This window comes from Scyliorhinus torazame, chromosome 7 (genome assembly GCF_047496885.1).
Source record: "Scyliorhinus torazame isolate Kashiwa2021f chromosome 7, sScyTor2.1, whole genome shotgun sequence".
In the NCBI taxonomy this organism is placed as follows: Eukaryota; Metazoa; Chordata; class Chondrichthyes; order Carcharhiniformes; family Scyliorhinidae; genus Scyliorhinus; species Scyliorhinus torazame.
In genome coordinates, this window is record NC_092713.1 from 77427133 (window position 1) to 77446339 (window position 19207).

Genomic DNA, 19207 nt, shown 5'->3' on the forward strand with positions numbered 1-19207 from the left:
ACCTGGGGCCAGGATCGAACCCAGGTCCTTGGCACCATGAGGCAGCAGTGCTAACCACTGTGCTACCGTGCTGTGTTGCCCCGATCCCTTTACAATTGATGCAAACTTTTAAAAGTCCTCAGACATGCGTAAAAACAATCACAGATTCCACATTTTAAAGAAATTACAGATTTTCCTTTCTGTGCTGCTTCTGAGTCAAACGCAGTCACAGTGTTAATCAGATTGTATTTTCAATTTGCTTTTTTGTGCAAGGTGAATGGACAAAGAGTGCCAGGGGCAGTGTAGTAGCTAGTTACATGGTTCACATGTGACCGCTAACGGTACTTTGGTGACAAGTTGTTCTCCTTATATAATTAAAAAGGTTTCATTAGTATTTCCCATTTCCTAAGGTGACTGGTATTACATGGCATATGTAAAACCCACATACAGCATTCAACAATTTGTTACTGTTTTCAAGTGCAGCTCTACATGCAACTGGCTGCTGAATGAAGTGGAATGCGGAGGTATTATTGTTAAATTCAAGGAGAATTGGCTTCAGAGACGTTGGGCAAGTGTCGTTCAGTGCTGGTCTCCACAAACGAGGACCAGATGGAACAGCACTCAAGGGAGTCTCCCTGGGGATCGGAGACCCCCAGGTGCTTTCTCTCTGGGCAGTGTAGTACCCTGGCACTGCTGGTGCCACCCGGGCACTCTGGCAGTTCTGGACTGGCACCCTGGCAGTGCCATCTATGTGCCAGCCTGGCACTGCCAGGGTGCCAGGATGGGACTGCCAGCTGGCAGGGGCACTGCCACGGTGCCAGGTTGGCACTGCTAAAATGCCAAGCTGGCATTTTACGCACGCGCTAATCAGGCAGGGCTTCCCTGTGTGGGTGTGAGGGGAACCTGTCATAGTGAGTTGGGGCTGGGGTGGGGTTGCATCAGGGGCTCTAGAGATTGGGATGCCATTTAAAAATGGCGCCCGATCTCTCACTGCACCAAAGAGTTCAGAAAATGGGGCTATGTGCAGCCTTGGTGCGCGCTCCCTGCAGAGGCCCCCTATCAACTAAACAAAACCAAAGAGAATAAGGAACAATTTGAGAAAAATCTTTAAAATCCTGAAGGGAGGGGACAGCAAGGTGGCACAGTGGTTAGCACTGCTGCCATGCGGGGCCGAGGACCTGGGTTCAATCCTGGCCTTGGGTCACTATCCGTGTGGAGTTTGCACATTCAACCTGTGTTTGCGTGGGTTTCACCCCCATAACCCAAAGATGTGCATGTTAGGTGGATTGGCCACGCTAAATTGCCCTTTTATTGGAAAAAAATGAATTGAGCACTCTAAATTTATTAAAAAATAAAATTTCAAGAGATGAAATCAAATGGAAACAGTGTTTCCAGTTATTGAGGGGGTCAAAACTGATAGTTATAAGATTAAATATAAGAGATTGAGGAGAGATGGCAGGAGAAATATTCCTACTTCTTCTCAGGTAATTCTTCCCTTGGCATCGAGGAAGAATTACTTCCACTCCAGTTTGCTGAGTTTTGTCATGGCCGTTATGTGCAATCTGCAGACACTGTTACATGTGGGGCATATAGTCCTTGGAGGGGTGGGTAGATGTGCAGATTGCAGGTTATGCGCTCCCTCTGCTGTCTTAACTTTGTCTCTATACATTCCTGACAGGACCTCTTGATGTGTTCAGAGCTTCCGAAATGAACCTTCTCCATTTTGGTTGGTTAGAAACCTGGGACTCCCATGAGCCAGTGGGGATGCTTGACCATGTCGGGGATGCTGTGACGATGTCCCTAAGTCGTTTCCACTGCCCTCCCAGGAGTCTCATGCGACGATCAAGTTCTGAATAGAACTGTTGCTTTGCTAGGTCTGGCGGTAGGCATACGAACAACATGACCGGCCAAGTGGAGTTGGTTTTGAAGGGTTAGCGCCTCAATGCTTGGCAAGTTGGTTTGTGGGAAGATGTTGCTGTTGCTGTCTCTCTTGCCACTGGATTTGGAGGACCTTGTGAGACCGCTGCTGGTGGCACTTCCCCATTGTTTGGAGCTGTCCGTTGGAGATTGTCTAAGCCCTTGACACACAAAGAAGCACAAGGATCATTGCTGCCTGATAAACCATGGCCTTAGCCCTGGCTTTGAGGTCCTGGTTCTCAAATCCTTTTCTCAGATGGCTGGAGGCTGAGTGGGCAGATAGGAGCCGATGATAAACTGTGGTGTCGATGTCTGTCTTTGGTGAGTGGATAGGTGCTTGGTGTGGAGGAGAAACATCAACATGAACAGTTGTCTAGTTCCCTATTATATATTTACTCCAACCCCTCAGTTTAGGGATTGGCTTGATCAGTGTGCTCATTTAAACTGCCTCAGCACCTTTTTGATACGACCTTCCATCCCGCCTGGCTCTCACCGTCTGTTTGTAAGATGAAAAGGTACGACTGGGAGGTTCTGACAGCTAGAAAGGCTCTTTCCAGTAACGTGCAGGAGCTGAGGGAGAGGAGCAGGGCGAGAAAAGGGAGGGAGGCAGCCTTTCACCTCGAGCAAGATCCTGACTTTTGGCGTGTGTGGCGCCACCTTCGGGCTGCCGCTGGAAGAGTTCCTGACTTTAAAAAAAAAGTTTCTTCTTCCCCTTCCCAGCCCGTGCAGTTTGGAAGTTTTGCAAGAGAGCAGAGTGTGAGCCCCTGAAGTGGTGACATGCTGACATGCCGAGCAGCAGTACCCGCCTTCCCCTGCTTGTTCAAATAAGAGGCAGCAGCAAGTGGAAGCGGCTGAGCCCGGCATCCTCATGTGCGATCGCGGGGGAGGAGATGCTTTTAAAAACCCTTTCCTCTCCCATCACGAGCACCTCAACTCAATAAAGGCAACCTTCCGTGTGAGTGGGGGGGGGAGAGAGGATCGTCCATGCTCCTTGGGGCAGTATGGCGGCTTGTGGCGTTCAGCTCCCCACATCCAGGGGCTTTCTGATCTTGCCATCTGACTGGCTGGACTTTGCGCGGGTCTAACCGGCTTGCAGTGTGTACCTTTAACTGGGACAACCCCGGCAACAACAACAGCAGCAAAACAACCTGAAGTTGGATGGAAGGCACGATGCAGGCTAACGCCGGGCTGTTGTGGGTTGTTGTGAGTATAGTGGTACAAAGCGTGACTTCCAAAGAGAATCATTTGCGGGATGCGGGGCAGTGTGAACTTCCCAAGTCGGTGAGTTACTTTGTTTGTGTTCTCTCTGTTTCCATGTCCCTGCTGCACCTCCTTCCTTGCAACCCCCAGAGCCCTGCTCGCTCCCCCGCTCCCTTCCCCAGCGCCTTTTTCACTCAACTCTTCTGAAATGCATCAACCCTTCAATTGAAATAAAAATCTGGGCGATGTGAATGCCTCCCTCCCCCTCTCTCACCCTGAACACCTCAGTCCCAGTGATTCCTCTTTAAAACATGTGTCATTCTGCATGAAGTCTGTCCTCCGCGCTCACTTCAATAATGCACCTCAATGTGCACCTTGAGTGGCTTGTCCACATATCGAAGTACTTGAAACTTGAAACGGCTCCCAATTTATTTTTTGCACTTATTTTCGTTGCTTTTGCCAGCTGATATTAAATTCTGTCTTTTTTTGTTGTTGTTTCTTCTTCACCAAACGGCAGCAAGGAGAAATGAACTCTTTCCTCTGGACCATCCGGCGCGACCCTCCGGCTTATCTGTTCGGGACCATTCACGTCCCCTACACCAGGGTGTGGGATTTCGTGGCGGACAATTGCAAACGGGCTTTCCAGCACAGTAACAGTGTGTACTTTGAGCTGGATTTGACCGACCCGTACACCATCTCCGCCCTGACCAGCTGTCAGATGCTGCCCCATGGGGAGAACCTTCAGGATGTCCTCCCCAGAGAGATGTACAGGAGACTGAAGAGGCATCTGGAGTATGTGAAGGTGATGATGCCCCTGTGGATGACTCCCGACCAGAGGGGCAAGGGGCTGTACGCGGATTACCTGTTCAACGCCATCGCCGGCAACTGGGAGAGGAAGAGGCCAGTGTGGGTGATGCTGATGGTGAACTCGCTGACAGAGGCTGATATTCGATCCAGGGGGGTCCCGGTACTCGACCTCTACCTGGCCCAGGAGGCTGACAGGATGAAGAAACGGACCGGGGCGGTGGAGCGAGTCGAGGAGCAGTGCCATCCATTAAATGGCCTCAACTTCTCCCAGGTGAGAGGGCTGGAAGAAAGGATTCACTTTCCAAAGCCTGGTGCTAAATGCAGCACCATCTAAGTGTGGGACGCTGCAGGAGTTTGTCTCCAGGCAGCTCTGCAGATGCTGCGACGTTTCGGACGGGTTGTGGGTTAAAAAAGAAAGATTTCGAGCACCAAATGGTGAAAAGAAAAGTTGGGAGTTTATGCCCTTTGTAAAAAAGTTTGCGAGGTCACCCCGCGTAACCACTCTCCTGGTCCCCGAGCTGGATGATTCCTGTGTAGAAATGTCAAATCACAGGGGCTGAGACATCCCTGGCCACTTTTCACTGTCTGTCTCAAGGGGGTTCCACATCTTGAGCCACCTTCACCTTTCTGTCGGTGTCTTTTAGATGGTCGGACAAACGACAGCTTTTGTGTTTAAGGCAGAATTTGTGTTGCTGCTCGACCATCCGTGCTGCTCAGTAGTTCATTGAAACCGTTTCAAGTTATCCATGGATAAAGATATTCGTTGCATTCTCGTGGTTTTTCGATTAAATAGTGAGGGAGTTTTCGATATAAAACAGCACGCACTAATAATGTGACACACTTCTAATTTCGATATTCTGGAAAGATAGAGAAACAAACATCTGATTAGGTTCTGTCGCTTTGAATTTCTAAGCCTGGCAGCAAGCTGGAGAAAAGTGGGATTTAGATCTCGGAGCGAATTCGTTCCAAGGCTTCTTTATAAAATGACTTCTGAACTCGGCTGAAATTCGATGCTCTAATCTGCGAGGGAAGATTTCAGTTCAGCAAACACCTCCGATCAACACCTCTTAATTACTTTGCAGTAGTTGTAATTTTTTCTCTCAGTTATTAGGGGCGCCATGTTGTTTTCTCCCCAGTCTTTAAAAAGGACCTCAGTTGCTGAAGCTGTCACATCCACAGGGCACATGCCCAGGAGGAGAGGCAGCCAATAACGTGTTCACACATTAATTACTCTTTTTGTTCTTGCCTTTTTGAAGTTGCCGGTTTAAAATCACAAAAATATGCATGGTCCTCAAAATTAAAGTCGAAAAATGAATATTTTCCCTGTGATAAAAACACCAGAACATGCAGGAATTACGCAGCAGGTCTGGCAGCATCTGTGGAGAGAGAAACTAGAGTTAACATTTCAGAACCATAACCTTACAGTAGATGTGAAAGACTAATAGACTTGAAACATTGTTCCTCCCTGGTCTCACCTTGCTGGATCAGCTGAGTATTTCCTGTATTTCCTGATTTTTTTAAATGTCAGATTTCCAGCTTATGCCACTATTTTGCCTTTTTACCAAAGTCTCTCAGAGGCACATTTCGCTCTCTTCATTCGGAGCAAGCGAGACCAGGAAGATCCAAAATGCAACTCCCAGCATCCTGGGTCAACAATAAGGGTGGTTTAACTGGTTACAGTGCCCTTTTGTGGGTGTTGAATAAAGGCAAGTTTGGGCTTAACCATTCGGGCGGCATGTGGCACAGTGGTTAGCACTGGGATTACGGCGCTGAGGACCCGGGTTCGAATCCCGGCCACTGTCCGTGTGGAGTTTGCATATTCTCCCCATGTCTGCGTGGGTTTCACCCCCACAACCCAAAGATGTACAGGTTAGGTGGATTGGCCACGCTAAATTGGCCCCGCAATTGGAAAAAAAATAATTTGGCACTCTAAATTTAAAAAAAAAGTTTGGGCTTAACCATGTTGCCAAGGCCCACCAATGAATGATGGTCTTCTGAGCGACTGCTGCTTTTCTGTTCCACCACAGCAAGGAAATGTACAGCATCAGGGACATTTGGCTGGGTGGTGTGAGTAGGGGAGAGGTTCACTCCTGGGAGTTCAAGCTGGACGCTGGCCCAAAATACAATCCCCCGCCCCCGGCCCCTCAAGTGGTACTCCCATCAATGTCTGATGTTTAACTTGATACGGTTCTTACAGTAACTTGATATTTAATACTAATGTTTAGTGTAATCTAAATTATTTCTGCCTTTAAAAGTTTAAAACAAATTTAATGGACTTAGTCACTCAGTCATTTTATTTGAATTATCTATTCATTTGAACCTTGATGCGCAGTAGGTCTTCTGTTCTGTTTTGTTTAACTTGTACAATTCAAACAATTGAATACTTCAAATTGTTTGGCAGAAGAAAATGATGGAGTTAAAGGGAGTAAACTGTACAATCATCTTAAAGCTGTAAAAATGTCTCTCCTGCTGTTGCATGCTATGAGGCTGTTTGATGAGATGGTTGCAAACCTTGGATTTGAACAAGTGCTGGCCTGACAACAGTAAAGTGAGTCAAGTAAAAGCAAAATGCTGGAAATCTGAAATAAAAACAAAAAATGCTGGAAAACTCAGCAGGTATGGCAGCATCTGTAGAGAGAGAAACAAAGTTAGTGGGCGCGATTCTCCGCTCCCGCGACTAAGTGCCCACGCCGTCATGAACGCAGTCAATTTTCATGACGGCACAAAACGGCTCCGATCGCGATCAATTCAGGGCCCGAAAATGGGCTAGGAGCGGGGCCGCGAGGAACTCGGGGGGCGTGACGCGAAAGCAGCGTCGTAAGCGCGCGACGCCCAAATGACGTGGCGCTGCGCCATAAATGGCGTGATCCGCGCACTGAAGGACCCAGGAGGACGAGAAGGAGGAGAGATGGCTGAGCCCTGACGAGGCGCACTGAGGTTCCGGGACACGGGCCTGGACACCGTCCTCGATGAGGTTGAAAGCCGAAGGGCCACCCTCTGCCCAAGACGTGGGCATCGCCAGCCGTCCAGCACGGTGAGGCGCGGTTGGCGTGACGTTGGCACCGCTGTGAGTGCTGTGGGGCACCCCCCCGGTCCGGGGAGCAGTGTCGGAAGAAGCTGCATGACCTCACTCGGTCTGCCAGGGTAAGTGCCATGAGGGTGCCCCCGGGTGCACGAGGGGGGGAAATGGGGTGGGGGTGGGGGGTTCAGGGTTCAATGTTGTACTTGACCCACATGAGCACCGGGACCCCCCCTGGAGAGATGCCATGCCGTGGCTCCAACTGTCTCCTCACCCAGCATTAATATAGCTTATATCTGCACGCCCTGATGATACCCGCCTAATTGTGATGCTTTATCCAACCCCCACCCCCCGCAGGACAAGACAGCTCACAACCAACGTGAGCGTATGAGAACTGGAGGGGGTTCTCCTGTGCTGCACCCCCTAAACGTTCACGAGCAGCGGGCCCTGGACCTCGCTGGGGGATCCACCACCCGGGAGGTCGCGACATGCCAGGTCGGAGGCGCAGAAGCAAGTGAGACAACTCTGCATGTCCTCACCCCCCCCCCTCCCCAACCTGTCATCGCTCCCCTCACACTCCAGCCACTGCACCCTCTATCCCCTCCCCCCTCACACTGGCCACTGCACCCTCGATCCCCTCCCCCCTCACACTGTGGCCACTGCACCCTCGATCCCCTCCCCCCTCACACTCTGGCCACTGCACCCCCAATTCCCTCTCCCCCTCACACACTGCCACCACCACCACCATACACCCGGCCCAGCGTGTCTAACGAACCCTGTATCGTTGTGTTCCCCAGGGCCAGCCGCCGAACGTCCAGGGTCGTCTCGGCCCAGACACAGCCGACCATCTGCAACCTCAACCGCACCCAGGGACGCACGCCAGAGGGTGGCAGTCGGTCGGACAGGAGGGCCATCCTCTCAGTCTGGGACGCTGGACGGGGACGCACATACGACGGACAGAGACAATACTGAGGGGTACAGGACGGACAGTGACGATGACGCACAGAGAACGGCCACACAGTCCACGGATTCACCTGGAGGGCAACATGACATGGGCCGCATGCACCTTGCGCCGGGCCATGAGGGGGACCAGCACACACCAGACTTCCTAACGGACGATGACCTCGAGATAGCGGCACTGCTGTCTCCCACACCATCCACCATCGCAGAGACACCTCGGTTGGGCAGATAGGTGATGAGGCTCCCGGGTCACGGTCTGGTGCGCATCACACAGCCGAGCACGTACAGCAGGTGGAGTTTGGAGCAGCCGAGGGGCTGGACGGTCGGAGGGCAGCCCAGGCCCAGCAAACAGCTGCCGCCCAGACGGCTCCCAGGTTCCTGGATGTACTTGACCCACCCGGACAACCGATGCATGTGGACACTGAGTGATTGAATAACGGGATGAGGGCCATCTTCCAGGACCCGCACATGCAGTTGGAGGAGTCCATTCGCGTCAAGGAGCAGGGAGTGGTGCCGCTCATCGCAGCCACCCAGGCCGACACCGCACGAGTGGCGTCCGCGGTGGAGGCAATGGGTGAAACGCTGTCGGCCATTGGTCAGGTTCTGCAAGGCATTGGGCTTCATGTGCACGCGTCATCCATGGCCCAGGAGAGGGCTGCCCTCTCACAGGCAACCATCTCACAGAGCCAACAGGACATTGCCGCCGCTCTCCAGGCCCTGGCCGAGTCTCACCAGGCCATGGCCCGGTCCCCGCAGGCGATGGCACAGTCCCAGCAGTCAGTCGCGGAGAGCATAGACCGCCTGGCGCACGTGATGGATGGCGTAGCGCACTCACAGATTGAGATAGCACAGTCCATGGCAGGAATGTCGCACTCCCTGGGCTCCGTCTCTGCGAGCATTCGGACCATGGTCGATACTGCTACAGGCCTCCAGGACTGGCAGGGCCAGGTGTCGGTGGTGCGACGGGGCATGTCTCCGATCGCACCTCCGTCCCACAGTGAGGCCTGGGGGCCACCGGGCTCCCCGAGGGAGGAGGAGGTTCTGGGGCCCGTCCAGGACAGGGTGGCACCACGCCATCCAGCACGCCCGCCGAGCAGCCTGGCCCATCGAGACCGGGCCGCCCCAGGAAACGCGTGCCGACGGGGAGCCATGTCGCAGGGTGTGATTCTCAGCAGTCTGCCTCCACTCCTGCTGTACCATCTGGGGAGACACCTAGACGTAGTGGTAGGGCCCGTAAGGCAAAGAAATTAGGCACATAATAAGTTGGCACGGGGGTGCAGGGCACAGTTTAGTTGTAGGGGGTAGGGCATCTGTATGTGAATGTCACAAATAAACTCACTGTTGCACTTAACTTGTAAGACTCTGTGCTGTGTCCGGTGCCAGGGGGCTCGTGAGGGTGACCAAGTGGCGCTGTGGTTAACGAGTGGTTCAACGTCCGGTTGTGCTGCCCCTTTCCCCCCTGCCTCCCAAAATCGGACACCGTAGTCCTCGGCACTCCAACGCCAGCTACCCCACACGGGCACGTGATGAAATGCCCGTTACGAAGGCTGTGACCACCGGAGTGCATGGTTCAGCTGTAGCCATGAGTCAGACCTTGGCTGGCGAATCTCAGCTCACAGCTCATCGCAGAGCGGGCTGTCTTCATTCAGCATGGCACTGATCACACCCGCTTACACAATCATCAATGTTGTGCAATCCCGTAGTGCCGCAGTGGTAACGTGATGTGGAATTGGTGCCGTGTACGTGGTGCGGGGGGGGGGGGGGGCAATGTGGTGCCCGTGTGCAGGACTGGCGGTGCAAGTGGCAGTGTTCAGCAAATCCCTCCCCCACGGTGCGTGAACTGTGCAGCCACCCACGCGTCGCGTGCCCGCTGTCCTCGACGGTGCCGTCGTGCAGCCTCCTTGACCTAATCAGCAGGGGCTGGTTTAGCACACAGGGGCTGGTTTAGCACACACCTAAATCACTGGCTTTCAAAGCAGACCAAGGCAGGCCAGCAGCACGGTTCAATTCTCGTACCAGCCTCCCCGAACAGGCGCCGGAATGTGGCGACTAGGGGCTTTTCACAGTAACTTCATTGAAGCCTACTTGTGACAATAAGCGATTTTCATTCATTTCATTTCAGCACCCGGGCAGTGTCTGTGTCCTGCGCCCCTCCCCCCACCCTGATGCACGCCATCCTCCTCCTCCTCCTCTTCCTCCCCCCCTTCGTTTGCGTTAGCTCCGGTGCCGTCGGGTCCTCCCTCCGACTCCTCCACCAGTGCATCTCCCCTCTACATGGCAATGTTGTGCAGCGCACAGCAGACCACAACTATGCGACCGGCCCTGTCGGGACGGTACTGCAGGGCCCCCCCGGAGTGGTCCAGGCATCTGAATTGCATCTTCAGCAGGCCGAAGCACCGCTCCACCACACCCCTGGTTGCTGCATGGGCCTCGTTGTATAGGCTCTCCGCGTTGGTCTAAGGCCTCCGTATTGTCGTCATCAGCCATGACCTCAACGGATAGCCCCTGTCACCCAGCAACCAGCCCCTCAGCCGGGGGGGCATCCATCGAACATTGTGGGGTTGAACGACTGTGCCAGAATGTAGGCGTCATGCACACTCCCGGGGTACCTTGCGCACCCGTACATGATATTCATTTGGGGGTCGCACACCACCTGAATGTTCATGGAGTATGCGCCCTTCCTGTTCATGAACACTTCACTGTTGTCTGCAGGCGGGCGCATGGGGACGTGCACACCATCGATGACACCCTGGACCATCGGTATCCCGGCCACCTTGGCGAATCCACGTGCCCGTGCTTCCTGCTGTGCTCGGTCCTCGGGGAATTTAACGTACCTGTCCGCGATGGCGTACAAGGCGTCGGTCATGGCCCTGATGCACCTGTGGACCAATGCCTGTGAGATCCCGGATAGGTCCCCACTCGGCGCCTGGAAGGAACCGGTAGCGTAAATGTTTAGGGCCACCGTCACCTTGACGGAGACTGGTATAGCGTGTCCTCCACCCATTCAAAGTGGTGTGAGGTGCGCCACGAGGTGGCATATACGTGCGACCATCTCCCTGCTGAGCCATAGTCTCCTCCTGCATGTGATGTCCGGTAGGGCCTCGAACGACATTCTGTCACGGTACACCCTAGGCCTTGCTGGACGCCTGTGGCGCCCTGGCACCACCATCAGTGGCTCCTCCTCCTCCTCCTCCCCCCCCAAGCATTTCGATATCAGTGCTCGCTTCCTGTGCATTCCTCGCTGTCGGGGGGGGCCAATGTTCCCCTCGTCATCCCCCTGGACATTCCGTGCCTGAGAGCGCCTGCAGCCTGCGCGGCGACGACGGGCCACTCCGCGGCCATCCCCTCTGCTGCAGCAGCAACTGTGGGCCGTCGCAGTCTACGCTGCCAGATGGCCACCTGCAGAGCTGCGGCTCCAACCACGGCAGTGAACATCGCTGTATGGTTGGCATACACGGTGACCTGCAGGAGGGTGGTGGGGGGCAGAGAAACAACATGTTACACCTGGTCACTGTCTGCGTCCAACGGTCAGTTCACACCGTCCCCCTCACCAGTGTGCCAGTCGCCTGTGCCCATCAGCCACACGACAACCTGCGGCCGTGTCCCCGTCACCGTCCTGCAATATCAGGGCGGCTGACATGTGGCATCCGCGGATGGACGACACCCTCCACACTCTCCCTCCCACCTCCACTCCCTCCCTCACCCCCTCCTACCTCCACTCCCTCCCTCACCACCTCCACTCCTTCCCTCACCCCCTCCCACCTCCACTCCCTCCCACCTCCACACTCTCCCTCCCTCCCTCCCACCTCCACACTCTCCCTCACCCCCCTCCCACCTCCACACTCTCCCTCACCTCCCTCCCACCTCCACTCCCTCCATCATCCCACCTCCACTCCCTCCCTCACCCCCCCATCTCCACTCCCTCCCTCACCCCCCTCCCACCTCCACACGCTCCCTCCCCCCTCCCACCTCCACTCCCTCACCCCCTCCCACCACCACTCCCTTCCTCACCACCCCTCCCACCTCCACTCCCTCCCTCACCCCCCTCCCACCTCCACTCCTTCCCTCACCCCCCCTCCCACTCCCCCCGTTGGCCGCAGTGTTTTCGGGGACGCCGACCCGGTCTGCAGGAGCTCCGGAACAGTCTGCTCACCTCCTCACTGCTCAGCTGGCTGACGACTTTATTTACCAGGTGTGAACGGCGACGGCGTGAACTGGGGTCACGCCGTCGGGACTTCGGCCCATACGGGCCGGAGAATAGCGGGGAATCGCCATTTTGGGTGTCTCGGGCGATTCCCCGGCATGCGCCGCGCAGAACTCGACTGGGCCGATCTCACCGCTTGGAAAAATCGCGGGAGGGCGTCGGGCCGGCGTCGCGTGGAAAAATGGCGCGCCAGGCGATTCTCCCAATCGGCACGGCATCGGAGAATCGCACCCTGTGTTTTGGGTCTAAATTACCCTTCTATACTTGTTTGTCAGAATCTGCCTGCTGTGGAGTCTTTGTCTCCATTCTGACCAAGTAACTATACAATCTAAACTGCACAGAAACACAAATAATGTACATAAACTACAAGGTTGATGCAGCAATCAAATGAACACTATTGCTCAGTGTTTGACTGGAACTTGATATAGTTTGTGTTGAAAATACTAAGTTATTTCCATTTGATACGCAGGAACAAAATTGACTTTTCAATAAGAATTACCACATAGATTTAGCTTTGATCTCATTATCTTGTAAATCTGTTAGATTGTTAGACTGCATTTTAATGAAGTGTTCTTGTGTAATTTTCATGTGTCAGTTTTATTTTAATGGCTGTGCCTTTTAAACCAGGTGTGATTCTTGCAAGGGATCTTCCCAGATCGCACCTGCTGCTCTTTACATTGTCCTCAACTGATGTTAAGACAGCTCACCTGCTTGTTAGCTCTCTTACTCCACCTCCTGCAAAGGCAGGAACCCCTAGCTGCTCTGGATGTGTAGAATGATGTGATTGTGTTAGCAGCAGGAGGAGGATGAGGGAGGCATAATGAAAGAATGATGTGCTAATGACAGGTAGTCAGAGGAGCTTACACATTTACATAGGAGGGAAGCAATACAGACAATAATGGCAGTACTTGCTGTTAAAGACACCAAGGAATGGTATCAGTGCAAAAGACACTTTACAAAGATCATAAACAAACTTTTATAAAAAAGGGAATAGCAGTTTTGATTAGTGTGATGTACTTGGCATTTACAATCGCGAAACAGATGTCCATTAATATTCTAGACCAGAGAGCATCCTGGAAATATAGAACTGAAAATATGTTAAAAAATGCAACTTAAAAAAATATTTGTTCCAATCAGCAATTGCCATTTATTTAGGACCTATAACAGTAAAAAGGCCCAATGCAATGCACTCCACAGATGGGTAGAAGTGTTCTATTAACAAGCGCATAGTACAATTCACGTAGACTGATCCACAAGGCAGGTGGCCTCCAAGTATGGTACCTGAATTACACTCAGCTTACATGTGACAATAAATATCAAACAATCAAGCTCATGATTTTATTAAATATTTCTTGATTTTTGCTGGATTGTTTTAATGCATGCAATTTACAGATATAATGGGACAGAGGGAGAGAAGAATTCACTGGGCAGAAAGGATTAAATTGCTTGTATTTCAGTGGGGGCGATTTTCAGCCAGTGATCATCGTCAGAGAGAATGGCAACGCATGCAGAAAATGTGGACAGAATCAGGAAATGAGATTCTCTCCGGAGAAGTCGCGTTTCCCGATTTTCACCGCCCCTCGTCAGCGACGTTACAAAGTACATGCCCACAATGAGCAGGAACCTCATTTAAATAAATAATAATAACTTTTGATATTATTGCGGTGCCTCCCCATCACATGATCTCCCCTCACATTGGTGAGGTTTACAACAGTTTTTTTAAAACATGTATCAGTCGAGGAGATCCCTCGAGGGGGCAGAGGTAAATATAGTCTGCGGGGTCGGGGAAGGACTTGCAAGGCACTGACCCTTGGCACAAGTTGAAACTGTCAGGTTGGCTCTACAACCTGGCAGTGCCAACCTGTGCCAGGGAGCAATTTCAGGGGCAGGCCCTCGTGGGAGCCCCAGGGGAGGGGGGCATTTCCATTTATGTGTGTCGGGGGGAGAGCGGGTTGGGAATTTACAGGCATGGGGGGGGAGCAGCCACTGAGGAGAGGGAATGCCGATGGTACTTCCTCAGTGGTAGGCGTCCCCGATGAGTGTCGGGACAGGGGGATGGGGAGACCCTGATACATCTGGTGGAGGGAGGGGTACAAATTCACACTTCCGTTCGGTGCGCCCTTTAAAGTTGCTGCCCCAATCTCCGTGGAACAAGGTGGCGACTGTATCAGGCCTCGCTTTGCCAGTGTGATGGTGTAAACCAGTCACACAATAGACTGGATTCTCCGCAGCCCCGCTCCAAAATCCCATTCGGTGAGGGGGCAGAGAATCCAATTTCACGCCGAAATCGGGCCTGGCGTCGGTCCGGTGATTCTCCGGGACCCGGGAATCAGCGTGATCACGGGGTACTCTGCGCGGCTGGGGGCCCATTGCCAGAGGCCAGCCCAGCGATCCTCTGCTCCCGACCGACTGAGTTCCCAATGGCGTGGAACTAACCACCTATTGCCGGTCGGGATGCTCCCGTGGCGGCTGCGGACTCAGTCCATGGCCGCTCTGGTGGAGGACGGGGGGGATCGGATACCTGGGGGGGGGGGGCCCTTATAGACGGCTGGGAGACAGATCGGCGCGTGGGTGATCGGGGGCTCTAATTTCTGTGTCTGCCTCCGCGGTCTGAGTCCGCCATGGTGCTCAGCGCGGCCGCTGGAGGCCGTCACCGTGCACATGCGCGGACACAAAACCCGGAGTGCGGGGGCCCATATCCACAGCTAAAGCTGCGTGAATCAAAGAACAAAGAAAAATTACAGCACAGGAACAGGCCCTTCGGCCCTCCAAGCCTGCGCCGATCCAGATCCTATATCTAAAACTGTCGCCTATTTTCCAAGGATCTGTATCCTTCTGCTCCCTGCCCATTCATGTATCTGTCTAGATACATCTTAAATGACGCTATCGTGCCCGCCACTACCACCTCCACCGGCAATGCGTTCCAGGCACCTACCACCCTCTGCGTAAAGAACTTTTCACATATATCTCCCTGAAACTTTTCCCCTCTCACCTTGAACTTGTGACTCCTAGTAATTGAGCCCCCCACTCTGGGAAAAAGCTTCTTGCTATCCACCCTGTCTATACCTCTCATGATTTTGTAGACCTCAATGAGATCCCCCCTCAACCTCCGTCTTTCTAATGAAAATAATCCTAATCTACTCAACCTCTCTTCGTAGCTAGCGCCTCATACCAGGCAATATCCTGGTGAACCTCCTCTGCACCTTCTCCAAAGCATCCACATCCTTTTGGTAATGTGGCAACCAGAACTGTACGCAGTATTCCAAATGTGGCCGAACCAAAGTCTTATACAACGGTAACATGACCTGCCAACTCTTGTACTCAATACCCCTTCCGATGAAGGAAAGCATGCCGTATGCCTTCTTGACCACTCTACCAACCTGCGCAGCCACCTTCAGGGTACAATGGACCTGAACATCCAGATCTCTCTGTATATCAATTTTCCCCAGGGCTTTTTCATTTACCGTATAGTTTGCTCTTGAATTGGATCTTCCAAAATGCATCACCTCGCATTTACCCGGATTGAACTCCATTTGCCATTTCTCCGCCCAACTCTCCAATCTATCTACATTCTGCTGTATTCTCTGACAATCTCCTTCACTATCTGCTACTCCACCAATATTAGTGTCATCTGCAAACTTGCTAATCAGACCACCTATACCTTCCTCCAGATCATTTATGTGTAGCACAAACAACAGTGGTCCCAGCACGGATTCCTGTGGAACACCACTGGTCACAGTACTCCATTTTGAGAAACTCCCTTCCACTACTACTCTCTGTCTCCTGTTACCCAGCCAGTTCTTTATCCATCTAGCTAGTACACCCTGGACCCCATGAGACTTCACTTTCTCCATCAGCCTACCATGGGGAACCTTATCAAATGCCTTACTGAAGTCCATGTACATGACATCTACAGCCCTTCCCTCATCAATCAACTTTGTCACTTCCTCAAAGAATTCTATTAAGTTAGTAAGACATGACCTTCCCTGCACAAAACAATGTTGCCTATCACTGATAAGCCCATTTTCTTGCAAATGGGAATAGATCCTATCCCTCAGTATCTTCTCCAGCAGCTTCCCTACCACTGACGTCAAGCTCACCGGTCTATAATTACCTGGATTATCCCTGCTACCTTTCTTAAACAAGGGGACAACATTAGCAGTTCTCCAGTCGTCCGGTATCTCACCCGTGTTCAAGGATGCTGCAAAGATATCTGTTAAGGCCTCAGCTATTTCCTCTCTCACTTCCCTCAGTAACCTGGGATAGATCCCATCCGGACCTGGGGACTCGTCCACCTTAATGACTTTTAGAATACCCAACACTCTGGGTTTAGCTCAGTGAGCTAAACAGCTGGCTTGAATTGCAGAACCAGGTCAGCAGCACGGTTTCAATTCCCGTACCGGCCTCCCCGAGCAGACACCGGAATATGGCGACTAGAGGCTTTTCACAGTAACTTCATTGAAGCCTACTTGCGACAATACGTGATTATTATTATAGGGCCAATGCTAGCCCCATGCAGGTCATTGAATCGGCTCCACTTTTTTGCAGGAATCTTCAGAGTAAAACGCCAGCGTCTTTACACTGGCGTGGGGACATAGTCCCATTTTGGGAGAAACCAGCCCAATATTTTTCTTTCGTGAAGGTTCAAGACCTGGAGAGAAAACTGGTCTGTGCAGCTGGAGAGCTACATGCCAGTTTTCAGTTTGAGCATAACACTTTGGAAAAATATGATGAGATTCCACCCATTGAGATAGAAATGAGAGAGGAGGCGATCTTCATTGCTTCAACATCTACTCAGTGAATTATGCTCATTTAAAGAACAATGCAAATCAATAAGCGTTTTGGAAATGCTGGATCTTTGCTGAGCTAACTGATCTCAGCCAAGGTGGTGTTAAATTGCTGCAATAGCAATAGTACCTTATGACTAAAGAAGGAAAACCTCTAGGGCAGCACAGTGGCGCAGTGGTTAGCATTGCTGCCTACGGTGCTAAGGACCCAGATTCAATCCCAGCCTCAGGTCACTGACTGTGTGGAGTTTGCACATTCTTCCTGTGTCTGCGTGGGTCTCACCCCCACAACCCAAAGATGTGCAGGGTAGGTGGATTGGCCACGCTAAATTGCCCCTTAATTGGAAAAAATGAATTGGGTACTCTAAATTTAAAAAAAAGAAGGAAAACCTCTGTTCCCGATTGCTATCCAATGATTCCTGCTGCTACGTGTGCTTGTATAGAACAAGATTGTTCTCTCATGTGATCATCTTCTCATATCAAACAGCCTGCCAACATTCATTAATGACAGAACTTGCATTTATATAATGTCTTATCACAATTTCACGGCATCCAAAAGGGTGTTCCTGTGATCGCAGTGAAAATATTCAACGTTGTTTAGATTACAACTGCCTCATGTTTGTCCATGCACAGTCATGTTTTACAGCTTAATTTTCAGTACATTTTTTTCAAATGTTTTGCAATGTTACTTTAAATCTCAGTCTTGGTAAGGTACCTTCCTGGTGATTTTATAGCTCAGACTCTACCATGTTTCATAGAGTGAGGAGAAGGATGAAATGCAGGATGGGAGTTATGTCCTGGGCTTAGTGTGCTGCCGTTTTAATGTTACCGTGTTAATGAGTTTGCCAGCAACATTGCTGACTACTGATATAACTGTGTTATTAAGCTGATTTGTAATATTTCAGCTGAGACAAACTGTTTATTGACTGTTTATTTGAGCTGAGACAGGTTGCCGCTGGTGAAGAAAAGTGTCCTCTGAAAGTTATAACCTCATTAGGCACTTTTGGATCCAAGTTGAGAAACTTGTGTGGCAGAACTGATGCCGAAACCTATTAGATGCCAATATATTGGTTGTAGGTTGTAAGGTTTTACACTTTAGGTATACACACTTTCTCTCCACTCTAGTAAAAATACCAATTATAGTGCAAACATGTTAATTATAGAGAAAACTGTTAATGTGGGGGTGACATTTGCAGCATCTACCCTCCTATCTTATCAAGGTAATAGTATAGGCTGGACAACCAAAATTCAGCTGTCCAAAAACCAGATTTGTCCAAAATCTGGACATTTCTGAAATGACACACTGGCCTGGTGCCCACACTCCTGTGAAAGACTGTTATGTTAGAATTAATACTCAAGCTTTTTGCATCCGACTACATTCTTTGAGAAATGCTTCTGCATGTTTTTTTTAGTGCCTCTGTCTGGACTGCTCTTTAGCTTCTAGGAAGGGGTCTCTCCCATGTGGGCGTCCAGGCAGGGGTCTCTCTTATGGAGGTGTCTTTAATTGGGGATTCTCTTTGTTTGGTGGGGGTCTTTGGTTTGGGGCCAATGGGGTGTCTGGTAGGGGTGGGGTGGACGGAATTTGCATTGTGGGGGAGGGTGACCCTCCGATGGACTTTGGGGGCAACTCCCTTAAAGAGTTACCCCCTTGGCCCACTGCGAGGTCCACCACGTCAGGGCCATGTTTGTAAATACCTGCACCAATTCTCGCCCACGTGATTCCCGGTCCAGAGGACAGATTCACATGGGTTTGGAGAATATGATGACCCATTAATAGGATGCAAATGGGTCTCAATGACTCACTTGTATCTATCTCTGGTGCCAGGCATGAAACTCAATCCAGCGGGGGACTGGGGCACCTGAATGGCATCAATCCTGTTTTGACACCGGGCGCTATCCTATTTTTTGCCCAACGCTAGATTCTCCGTCCGATCGCGAATCGTGCTTCTGGTGTCACGAAACAGAGAATCCAGCCCTATATAAATGTAAGTTCTGTCTTTAATGAATGATGGTAGGCTGTTTGACATGGGGAGATGATCACATGAGAGAACAATCTTGTTCGAAACAAGCACATGTTCCAGCAGCAGTCATTGGAGAGCAATCAGGAGCAGAAATTTTCCCGCTTTAGTCATGGGATACTATTGCTATTGCTATACTACCACCTTTGCTGAGATCAATTAGCTCAGCAAAGACCCAGCATTTCCAAAACTCATGGTTTCGTAAATGACTTGCTATTGCATTATTCGTTAAATGAGCATAATTCACTGATGAAAGGTTGAGGCAATGAAGATCTCTTTTTTCCCCATTTCTATCTCAATGGGTGGAATCTTTCAT

General features: G+C 51.4%; 1 protein-coding gene across 4 annotated transcripts in view; it reads left to right on the forward strand.

Annotated features, from left to right (window-relative positions):
* The first annotated feature begins 2649 nt into the window (after nt 1–2649).
* Nucleotides 2650–19207, forward strand: part of LOC140426328 (metalloprotease TIKI2-like) — a 575072-nt gene continuing 558514 nt past the window's right edge. For 2 of the 4 annotated variants that reach the window (XM_072510935.1, XM_072510937.1), the window contains exons 1-2: nt 2652–3177; nt 3614–4174. In XM_072510935.1, the coding sequence (XP_072367036.1) occupies nt 3055–3177; nt 3614–4174 (684 nt within the window). In that variant the 5' untranslated portion in view covers nt 2652–3054. Of the gene's footprint in view, nt 3178–3613; nt 4175–19207 lie in introns of all 4 variants that reach the window. The other 2 variants (XM_072510936.1, XM_072510938.1) reach the window with 2 other exon arrangements.